At 38.7% G+C, this 10,343-nt stretch overlaps 5 protein-coding genes across 5 annotated transcripts in view; 2 read left to right on the top strand and 3 right to left on the bottom strand.

The window, feature by feature from the left end:
- The window catches only part of LOC127751397 (RNA-binding protein fusilli-like), a 63,661-nt gene that overhangs the window by 45,406 nt on the left and 7,912 nt on the right, over positions 1-10,343 (bottom strand). The window lies entirely within an intron of this gene.
- LOC113206246 (ankyrin repeat domain-containing protein 16-like) lies at positions 577-2,256 on the top strand. The gene is made up of 6 exons (XM_026422240.2): positions 577-938; positions 1,029-1,156; positions 1,233-1,508; positions 1,597-1,780; positions 1,854-2,056; positions 2,133-2,256. Exons 1-6 carry the CDS (start codon positions 769-771, stop codon positions 2,219-2,221), a joined length of 1,050 nt encoding a protein of 349 aa, XP_026278025.1. The 5' UTR covers positions 577-768; the 3' UTR covers positions 2,222-2,256.
- Positions 2,104-5,890, bottom strand: LOC113206237 (ATP-dependent RNA helicase DDX24). The gene is made up of 11 exons (XM_026422228.2): positions 5,622-5,890; positions 5,204-5,545; positions 4,898-5,021; positions 4,192-4,789; positions 3,788-4,083; positions 3,487-3,709; positions 3,298-3,409; positions 3,106-3,223; positions 2,853-3,030; positions 2,417-2,757; positions 2,104-2,323 (listed from the first exon to the last, which is right to left on the bottom strand). Exons 1-11 carry the CDS (start codon positions 5,769-5,771, stop codon positions 2,286-2,288), a joined length of 2,520 nt encoding a protein of 839 aa, XP_026278013.1. The 5' UTR covers positions 5,772-5,890; the 3' UTR covers positions 2,104-2,285.
- Positions 6,070-7,365, top strand: LOC113206261 (60S ribosomal protein L38). Its single transcript, XM_026422256.2, has 5 exons — positions 6,070-6,229; positions 6,349-6,398; positions 6,922-6,982; positions 7,065-7,187; positions 7,304-7,365. Exons 2-5 carry the CDS (start codon positions 6,396-6,398, stop codon positions 7,327-7,329), a joined length of 213 nt encoding a protein of 70 aa, XP_026278041.1. The 5' UTR covers positions 6,070-6,229; positions 6,349-6,395; the 3' UTR covers positions 7,330-7,365.
- LOC113206159 (MAP kinase-activating death domain protein) overlaps positions 7,426-10,343 on the bottom strand; it is a gene marked incomplete in the record, with an annotated part of 33,137 nt that continues 30,219 nt past the window's right edge. The window contains 3 exon segments of the mRNA XM_052274907.1: positions 7,426-8,943; positions 9,361-9,407; positions 9,482-9,554. Coding sequence (XP_052130867.1) covers positions 8,833-8,943; positions 9,361-9,407; positions 9,482-9,554 — 231 coding nt within the window.

The following is a 10,343-nucleotide window of genomic DNA, read 5'->3' as shown; positions in this document are numbered from 1 at the left end:
CCCTCCTCCCTCCCTCCCTCCCGCGCCTCCCTGATCGAGCCACATTGAGTTGAGCCCCCTTCTCCGCGATCCCCTTGCCCCCTTTCTGGCATGAAGAGTTTCTCATATTCGCGGTAGAACTGCCTGGAGGGCCTGGAGTCGCCTGGACCTGCTGCCGTCGACGGTGCCAAGGGGCAAAGCCGCAAAGCCTCGTTGTTCGAATAATCGATCACTGCGGCAAGACTGGTCAACCGCAGAGGTCATACGGCCACAATAAGTCACAGTATTGTAGCCTGATTGATATGTTTACTCTATTCCACACACCCCTACATTCACACCGAGTGCAGCACCCTCTACGTAGTACTTTACGTACTTCGGGGTCCTACGTGGAGTGCCAAACGAAACGCGTCATAATTTTTTTTTCTTAGTATTCGAATAAAAATTCCAATGAAATATTTTCAAAGCGAATCATTTATATTTTTGTTTACAGCTTACGTGCTCCTTCAAAAAGCACGTTCAAATTCTCTCACGCGCCCTTATTTAAACTTGCCGCCAGCACTGCCCAACCTGGAGGGTTATTGTGTTGTAGTGTTGGCCTTCCTGTTGTATCAGCAGCAGAATGCAGCAGACGACACGACAAACACCACAACAGATGTTTTCACCGGGGTTGAAGACAAGCGTTTTTGATTTTGTTTCCAGGATGCCAAATTAAATACCTTACTTTGTAAGAAAAAATATTTCAAAGGGTGCTGGCTGCTCGCTGTTTGTCGACTTATATCATCACTGGCAATGTCCTACGAAATAAAGAATCGTGTGTTAGCCTTAGGGCGGAAATCACGACTTTCAGAAATGGATCATACACTGAGATCAGAAAAAATTAACTGGATGGAGTGTCGACATCCTTCAGGAGACACACTTCTGCATATTGCTGCTCAGAGTGGAAACGTCTCTTTGATGAGGTACACGCTTACTATCTTATCCCCAGCCTTATTCCATTCGTAAACAATAATTTTGAATACGCTGGTTATTGTTCTCATTGGAACTCTCAGGCATTTACTAGAACATTTAAACTCAGAGCCAAAGTGGGTTGATGTAACCAACTTAGCTGGTAAAACTCCTTTGCATGAGGCATGCCAAAATTCTCAACCTGAGGCTGTGTCCTTCCTAATTAGTAAAGGTATAGTATGTGATAAGTTATTACTGAAAGTGGTATACAGTGAAAATCAATTTGACGTTTTTTTGCTTTGCATAAGGTGCTAACGTTCGAGCTATAAAACAGGCCGATTGGACTCCTCTCATGCTTGCATGCACAAAGACTGGAAAAAATTCATTAAGTTGTTGTCGCCTCTTGCTAGAAAAAGGAGGTCCTGTGCTAGTTGCAGACAAAAATAAAGATGGGTGGAATGCTTTACATATTGCAGCAAGAGAAGGGGACACTTCAATTGTGAAAGAACTTCTGCAGTTTGACCCTTCTTCTATGCAGGCCACAGAGAAAAGCAAAAATGGGAGAACACCCTTACACACAGCAGGTAAGACATTAATACATTTTCTTTCATTTTAACTTTTTCAAATCTTACTTTTACCAAAAAAGAAAATTGTCTTAAAAATCACTTGAAGCATTACATGGCTGCCACCACGTTGTAGAAGAACTGTTGGCTCTGAACTCCATAGACTGCAATGTTCAGGATTCTTGTGGTGCCACACCACTCCACGATGCTGTTCGGAGTGGGGACCTTAAAACTTTGACAGCTTTAGCTAGATCAGGAGCTGATTTAAATGCATACAACAATGAGGGATATGGGTAAGATGGCAGCTACCTTTTTTATGTGTCTGATAAATTAGAGCTGATTTTATTTCCATCTCCCATTTTACAGAATTCTACACATGGCTGCCCAAACTGGTCAAGTAGCAATGCTGAAATATCTACTAGAAGAAGTTTGTCTGAATATAAAAATAGATCTAAACATGAAGACTACTCCTTTACACTGTGCAGTTAGAGCAGGACAAACCGAAGCTGTTGTTGAACTTTTAGAAAAAGGAGCAGATCCTAAATCTTTGGATTTCTGGGGACGTTCATGTATGTAAATCTTGAACTGTTTGTTTACTGACATAAGTTAGAAAATATCAAACGCCAATATTTTCATTTATTTCAGGTTACGATATTATTCCAGAAAAGAATGTATCTGACATTAAAAGTATGCTTGATAAAGCTGTGACAAGAATTGATTTTGAAGAAGCATAAGCAGTTTAGAAACAGTAAAACAGCGTTTATTCTGATTTGCCTCCTCTTTTTCGATATTTTATATTCATTCTGATTTGTCCTCCCCACCATCCTCTTCACCACCTGTAAAATGAAATTGTTAGAATGAGACAAAACATTTCAAGGTATTTTAAGCATTAGATCTCCATGTACTCCTTTTTATTTAAAAAATCTTACTTGATTCAGGTGCTTCTGTACCTTCTGCAACTTCTTGTTTCCTAAGTCTCTTCTTCCTCTTATTCCGCTTTGATTTCTCACTATTTATTTTTCTTTTCAATGCTTTCTGATCTTCTACAGATTGCTTTAGCACCTGAACAGCTGATTGTTGATAACTTTCTTTATTGGGGGGTATGCTGCCTGGGAAAAGAGGAACAACTAGTTTGCCAGTTTGAGTGGGGTATTTGGAGGAAAATCCTTTAGGAATAAGAGGTTTCGATAGCAAGACAGTTAGCTGTTTCTTTAAAGCAGTAGCTTGCTTTTTGACCTTGTTTGCACCATCCCGAGAATACGAAGTAGGTCTGATGTAGCATTAAGGAAATACTTAAAATAGATAGACAGATACTAACATTAATAAAATCTAATAATAAAAACATAAATGGCATGTAAAGGATACAACTCGTCATCACTAATTTCCAAGTCCATCTCCTTCACAAGCTTGTCAAACCAGCCATGCTCAGTGTTGACACGTCTAGCCTGTAATTCTAGTTTATCAACCCGTCTTGCAAGATCTACTCTCTGTTTTACTGAAGCCATCCATTGTGTGTCAACAGGGAAAGTAGGCAAACTAGAATCTGAAATATAAAAAGAAATGAAAAAAATTATAGAATCGAACAAAGGTTAACAGAATAAAATGAAAATTTGCTCACCTCTACCAAGAGTTCTGAAAAGCCGGGTAGATGTGCTAACTTCTGAGGGTTCCATTAATAAAACTGTTAAGCCCTCTTGCTGAGCTCTTGCAGTTCGACCACTTCGATGCACATAACCCTACAGGAAAAAATATCAGCGATTAACTTAAAATATTTCTTCAGAAGAAATTAGAAAAGAGGGAAGATCGCTACCTCTGCTGTTCGTGGTGTTTGGTAGTGAATGACATGTTGCACATTAGGGATATCCAGACCACGAGCAGCCACATCCGTAGCCAGAAGAACCCCTTTTGGATCAGCACAAAACCTAAATAAAACAAATTCAAATGAATTTAGAAGTTAACACAATTAATTCTTCACCAAAAAATTACTAAGTATATAAACCTTTCAAGGTTTTTTAGTCTTTGCTTTTGATGCATTTTGGCATGCAAAGGCCAAGGTGTGCACCCTAAGATAGTAAAAAGCTGGGATAATCTTCGTACAGCTTCAATTGAGTTGCAAAAGACTAAAGTACGCCCAGGATGTCTTTGAAGAAAATAGTACAAATAGTGATCTTTCTCTTCAAAAGAGCACACGATTTGAGCTTCAGTCAACTTCTGGGCCACTCCTTAAAGTAAATTATAAAATTTTCATTTATTTGCACATTTTATGATTTACTAATTGTTAGATGGGTATTTCAGCAAACCTGAGGAATCAGTAATGTCAACAATTTTAGGATCAGTGAGGCCAACAGTCTTCATTATGCTAGCTAACTTTTGAGCTGGAGTGAAACGGGCTGCAGGAGCCTGTCCTTTCTTTTTTCCATTCTTCTTCATGACATAGCGTGGAGGTTCATGAGTCATTGTCAATGTAGCAGAAAATACAAAATTTTGTCGCTTTGGTTTGTGAGCATCATTTTCATTAATTTTTTCTAGGATCTTCTGAAGTTCCTCAAAGTGGCCTTTTTCTAACATGCGGTCAGTTTCATCAATGGCTAAATACCTGAAATATAAAGAAGTTACCCAGGAGTAAAATAAAAATGCACTAGAGAATAAAAAGATAAGTCAATAGATTAGAGTACTTCTTTCAGAAAAAGGAATATATTTTTACCGCAGTGTGTCAACTTGAGAAAGATGGGGGTGACCTTCCTGAATAAGTTCCCACAATCTTCCTGGTGTAGCAACAACTATTTCAGGGCCACGATTCAGAAGTCTCTCCTGTTTCTGCACAGCAAGTCCTCCAACCACAACTGACACAGCAATATCAGTGTACTTTGCTGCTACTTTGAGGTGCTGAGATATTTGAACAGCTAGCTCTCTGGTTGGTGTTAATATTAAAGCATATAATGGTTTGGGAGTATACCGGGACTTGGATGTTGACTTCACTTTCCCCAAGATTGGAAAGTTAAAGTCAATATTGTCAACTACTTTGACACATTGTGCAGTTCCGTTAAAGTCATCATAATTACTCCCTTCCCCCTCTGAATCATTTTCTGGGTCATTACTGTGATCAGATTCACCATCCTCATCAGAGCCAATGTCATCTTTGATAGAGCCTTCATTTCCATCAGATTCTTCATCATTGTCAGAAAACGCACATTCTTCAAAGTTACCATCCCCACTCTCCTCATTATTACAATCATCTTTGTCATCGTCATTTTCAGAAATTTCCTCTGGCACTATTTCAACTTCTTCACTTTTTAATTTATCTAGATAGATAGATAGATAGATATTCATTATAAAATAGATATGAATAATAGTACTATGAATAACACAATGAGATTTAAATCACTCTACATTAGATTTCAGATAAATACCCTTCTTTAGTTGAATGATACCATTTAGTATAGGTAATCCAAAAGCTAAAGTTTTGCCACTTCCTGTTTCAGCAGCCCCAAGAATATCCCTTCGCCCAAAAATTGCTGGAGGTAAAGTTAAGGCCTGTAAGAACAATCTTGTTTAAAGACATATCAAGCATGGTTCTGCAGCAATAGGTTTTCAGAAGCTTCATAATTATTTTCAACAATACAGAAGATTGAAAATTCTTATCCACATGAAGTGTAGTAATAAACATATACCAACAGTTTTAGAATGTAATATAAATTGAAAACAATATAACATACCTGAATTTTAGTAGGATAGGTAAAAGACTTATCCGCAAGAGCACGAAGCAAAATTTGTGGTACACCTAAGCCATTCCATGAGGACATTTGTAATAATGGCTCATCTGAATCATCTTGTTGGTGAACGTCTGCACCACAATGTGCAGAATCTTCAGGTTGTATCTCAACGGGGGAGGGGTCTTCTGTGGCTTCAGAGGAAACTTCGGTGGCACTTTCCTTCAATAAAGTTTTAACTTTCTTCTTCTTTCTCCTCCTTTTGGGTTTCTTTTTCTTCTCGACACCATTTTTTACTTGTGCCGAAGTCTTATCATTCTTGTCCTTGTCAGATTTGCGAACAGGTTTCTATAAATTAATAAATGACATTAAACATATCGAGTGAGCTAACTAGTAAGGATAGATAAAAAAACGCTGCACTCACCTTAGAAACTCTAGTCCCTTTTATTGAATAATCTGTCAATTCTTCAATACCTGCGAGCCCTTGTAAATCTGTTGGAGTAAATGCAGAAGTGTCGATGGAAACTGGCTTCCAGCCACTCTTCCCACTCTTAATTACTCTTGGTTTTACCATAATAACAAATAAAGACCCTCCCCGACAAAGTGTACTGTTTGAAAAAATTAACCTCTTCTAAATTAATGATTGTTTGATTTTAAGTAAATATTCCCAAAGAAGACATAACCTTTAGAGACATGTGGAACGGTAACAACAACAACAACGGCCTATGAAAAATTGTGTACAAGGCCTACCAATTATATGACATGCTCACAAAACTTATAGCAAACCACAGCTTAAAAGGCTGATTCGGAACACAAGTATGTGTTTTCAAAATTAGAAGAAGCATTTTCACGAAAAAAAATCCTTACAATCTGTTAAAATAGTGAAATGGTAAAAATAAAAATTTGTTGGCTAACATGGATTGAGTCACATATAGATCGTTTCCGGCGTGCGAAAGTCTTTTCCGGTGAACGAATCAGTTCCTTCACTGTTTACATCAGAAGTGTGAGCATCATCCAGTTTCATCTTAACTGGTAAGAAACGGTAACTTAAAAATTGATTCGGAAATTTTTGTTTTCACATTTCTCGGTTAATATTTTACCCTCCCCGGAAAATTTTATCTTCAGCTTATCGAAGTGTTCGTTGATTTCAGGTGCGAGCTCCACGCTGCACTTATCTTGACCCTCTACCTAATTCAAAATGGTGAGTTTTCTCTGCATCTATTCGCGGTTTCTACTGCGAACGTTTTTCTCTTGTATTCTGTCGCCACTGAGATGTATTTTAGCTATTAACCGGGGGAAATCTAGACAAAATTTGTGATTATTGTTGAAGTGTAGGGTTATGTTTCCCATGTTTCGCCAAGCTTGGTTTCTGTTTAGTTCCATATTTGCCGTGTCTTACTTATGAAGCATGTTCTCGACATTATTCTCCTGTTTCATTCTCTCTCCTTACTTTGCCCAGCATATTTAACGTGATCAGTCCGCTGAGGGTTGTCGGCGGCCCCCGCACCCGCAGTTGTTGGCACTCAAATCATTTATTCTCTCGTTCTTAGACACGGCTATGGTCTTAATTCTGTCTTCAATTTTTGAAGTGTTTCCCGATAATCCTTCGGCTGTTACATTTATTGTGCCATCCGCAATTTTTGATTGTTGATCTTTTCCTCTGTATATTTAGTAATCTTCAATTGTCTTTAGAATTGTGAGTAATGGCAATTTTTTCATTTCAGCCCAGAGAAATTAAAGAGATCAAGGACTTCCTCCTTAAGGCCAGGAGGAAAGACGCCAAATGTAAGTTCAGCATTTTAATCTCTACATGTCTTATCTAAATTCAAATGTGGTTTGAAAACTGATCTTGTGTTATCCCTTCCAGCTGTCAAGATAAAGAAGAACTCTGAGAACACCAAGTTCAAGGTGCGCTGCTCACGGTTTCTTTACACCTTAGTCATTACCGACAAGGAAAAGGCTGAGAAGCTTAAGCAGTCCCTTCCCCCAGGTAGGCCTGTTTCTTACTCGGGTGTACATGTGCACTTGTGCGGGCGTAGTTCTGAGAGGTACTGTGTTCATTTCTGAGTTGTCAAAACTAATCCTTTTTTTTTTTCAATTTTACAGGTCTGCAGGTAAAAGAAATCAAGTGAGATGTCTTTTAGTTAATAAAAGTTATAAAATACAAAGCCCTGACTACTTCTTTTCCCTTAATTTCCTGATGTTGAGTGGCTGAACTGAAAAACACATTTTCTGCATGGCTTTATTTCAACTTGATATGTTGGTTAACATATTGCAATGACATTCAGGAGGAAGAAATCAAATTGGGTTCACAAGGTATGGATCAACGATATTTCTTGTCACAAGTTCTTACAGTGGAGCCTTGCATAAATCTTGGGAGAACAATTCTTTAGATATTTGAGTTGGAGCTTTTCACAGGTTCTGCCTTTAAAGTTTAATTAAAGAGACTTGGCCATGGGCAAAATTGTAAGGCAGGGCTAGTTCTAGGAAGGCTGCTAGTTACCTAGATAGTCCACCTATATTTTAAGGGGCTTATTATTTTCTGATGTCATTGTTCACTTCAATTGTCATTAGGGGAACTTTGTTACCGTTTTTACCAATGCAACAAATTTTGTACAATAGTCAACAGTATCCTGTACAAAATATAACACAATTTACAAAACCGATAGTCCTCTTGTGCTGCTACTAGTCACTAATGTTTTCTGGGTTTCAAGTGACGTAGCTATTGCAAATGGAGTTAGTACTATCAGGAGTAGAAACCAAGTCAGCTGACTCAAAATGCAGCAACTGACCTAGGTATCCCCTCCAGTCTAAGTGTTGGGTATTGTCAAACACATCTAAAATATTATTACAAATTTTACCTATGGAGGCTCTTGTCTCCGGGGAAGATGTGCCCTCACTCAATGTAGGTTTGCAACAACGCCCTTTTCTAGATTTTCAGTGCAGAGCTCCGCATCTAGGTCTCTTGCGACTAGTACTCCAATAATAGGACATAACAAAGTACAGTACAGACACGTTCTTGTGTCTGTATTAAACTTTGCTGTGTATTGAAATGTATTTGATTTATCTTAGAGTAGAAACATGCTTGTGCGAGTTACAAGTTGTAGACTCATTGAGTTTCCTCAGTGGGACTACATTGATTTCATTAAATTTTAACAAACAGTAAATTACTGCCAGCGTGGAACAAATTTGGTTTATCACATTTGGTGAAAACCACCCTTATAAAATTTAAGTCAATATCAACAGTGGCGTAGAATAACATTTCCGAAATAACTCCGCAATGTAAAAGAGTATCTTAAAATACTAGCATTCTCCTGAACAATGTGGACCTTTTAGTTTCTGCCACACAAATACAATTTTCACTTTAGAATGGCAAGTGACCAAGCCTCTATTATTCTCTTGTCTTCTACACTCAAGCTCTCAGTTTTTCTTTTCCCCAAAGTAAACCATCTTCTATTCAACTTCCACTAAGATATTACATCAAAACTATATAGCCAATAAATTTATACATATTTTACAGCAAAATTAAAAATTTCAATCTACAATATCAGCTTTTTTTTACACTTTCAGAAAAATAATGTACTCAGTACTCCTTTATTTGGCTATTGTAAGCATTCTAAGTCAGCACAATGATGTCAATGGTGACCCTGTGTGGACTGAGAAGTTGGCTGTATTGCCTTTTTCTTGTCCTGGCCAGCAGCAATGTACGAAAATACGCACAACACTGAGTAACAAATAGTGTCAGCCTGGAAAAAAGCAAAAAGTTAACAGAGGCTGTTGTTGAAAGGTTTTTGTAATAGTTTGGTTTATAAATTCACACACTATTATAGAAACAATACATATGTAAAAGAGAAAGCACTCAAAATTAGGCAGAACTTACAAAAACAAAAACTAACATTAGCAGGCTTAACGGATCAGTTGTGCATACGCCACAGACATAACTCGATGCATTGAAAGAGTTACTTCAAATGCCTAAAAAAAAAAAGCATGCCAAACAAACTACTCAGATATTTTTAAATTGGGAAGACACTAAAAATGAAATAATAAAAGCAAACATTGCATTGAGAAACAAAATAAAAATTATGCTAAAGCAAAAAATAAATATTTAAAAATGGCAATATAATTAAAATGAAGGCTCTTCCTGTATTTGATAATTTACTCACCATTGACGATTTGTACTTTCTTTGAATCAACTGCCTAGTCTTTGGATCTGTAAGTAAAAGTTTTTAGTTTCCATTGTTCATTTGTCAACTCATGTACACTAGTCTAATTTCAGGTACTCACTAAATTCTTCGAGGACGAAGATTCCACCCTGCAGACAGAAGCACTTGCGCACGTGGTCAAGTCGCACGAAGAACTGTAACAAATCCAAGAAAAGACGTTCACGAGATGTTGGGCAGCTCTTATGGCTGGCGCCGGATGTCTTGGTGAAGGCCCATGCCATCCACCCTTTGTAGAAAATGGTGAGTGCCTAAGCATTGGGTCACACCATTGCTCTACCAGTGTCAGCCGAGCCAGTGAAATTCTAGCTTAGAACAACAGCACTTGAGCCAATTCGAACATATAGAATGAAGATCTATAGCGCTGCTACCACAATACGAAATCTCTATGAGCTAGCCCTTTCTACTTGGATTTACCGGTTTTATTTTGATGGCCAGTTTTGATTTAAAAAAAAATAGTGAATATACCCATGATGTACTTTGGGTTGAGCTTGGCTCCAAATGGAATCCGTTGCAAGTGTGACTACATGGTCTGTTTGTGGCCTGCGTACGGCTGAGCGCCTGCCGTCGGTGAGGTAGGCAACGTGCTCCGCACCGACGCGCGGAGGAGCCGAGATTGCCTACCGCCCGGGGGCCTGGGCCGGCCGGGCCTGTGGGAAGGAATCTGGCTCCTCCCGCTGGAGATGCAGCGATCAGCAGGCCTCTGCAGACCCACACGCAGGGCGCCGAGTGCAGAGAGAAGCGCTGTTCGGGCGTGCAGGTCTGAGAACCACCCCGAGCTTTGTTTACTGCACAAGCAGGCGGCCTAATTCTGTACTAGATATCTATGCTAATACTTTTTCCATCAGTTCATGGCTACATTTGTCATTGAAAGAAAAGAGAGAGAGAGAGAGAGAGAGAGAGAGAGAGAGAGAGAGAGAGAGAGA

The sequence above is a fragment of the Frankliniella occidentalis genome, unplaced genomic scaffold (genome assembly GCF_000697945.3).
Source record: "Frankliniella occidentalis isolate FOCC.00 unplaced genomic scaffold, Focc_3.1 Scaffold461, whole genome shotgun sequence".
Lineage (NCBI taxonomy): Eukaryota > Metazoa > Arthropoda > Insecta > Thysanoptera > Thripidae > Frankliniella > Frankliniella occidentalis.
The sequence above is the reverse complement of the archived record's forward strand: the minus strand, read 5'-3'. Positions and strand labels throughout refer to the sequence as shown.

What these genes read in the sequence shown, in the direction of transcription:
- LOC113206246 (XM_026422240.2), top strand. Translation starts at nt 769, where the DNA reads ATGTCCTACGAAATAAAGAATCGTGTGTTAGCCTTAGGGCGGAAATCA. An exon ending in GTCCTTCCTAATTAGTAAAG is followed by an intron (nt 1,157 to 1,232) that starts GTATAGTATGTG and finishes GCTTTGCATAAG; the next exon opens with GTGCTAACGTTCGAGCTATA. An exon ending in GGATTTCTGGGGACGTTCAT is followed by an intron (nt 2,057 to 2,132) that starts GTATGTAAATCT and finishes CATTTATTTCAG; the next exon opens with GTTACGATATTATTCCAGAA.
- LOC113206237 (XM_026422228.2), bottom strand. Translation starts at nt 5,771, where the DNA reads ATGGTAAAACCAAGAGTAATTAAGAGTGGGAAGAGTGGCTGGAAGCCA. An exon ending in AAGGGACTAGAGTTTCTAAG is followed by an intron (nt 5,546 to 5,621) that starts GTGAGTGCAGCG and finishes ATTAATTTATAG; the next exon opens with AAACCTGTTCGCAAATCTGA. An exon ending in TACAGAAGCACCTGAATCAA is followed by an intron (nt 2,324 to 2,416) that starts GTAAGATTTTTT and finishes TTCATTTTACAG; the next exon opens with GTGGTGAAGAGGATGGTGGG.
- LOC113206261 (XM_026422256.2), top strand. An exon ending in CAGGAGGAAAGACGCCAAAT is followed by an intron (nt 6,983 to 7,064) that starts GTAAGTTCAGCA and finishes TATCCCTTCCAG; the next exon opens with CTGTCAAGATAAAGAAGAAC. An exon ending in TAAGCAGTCCCTTCCCCCAG is followed by an intron (nt 7,188 to 7,303) that starts GTAGGCCTGTTT and finishes TCAATTTTACAG; the next exon opens with GTCTGCAGGTAAAAGAAATC.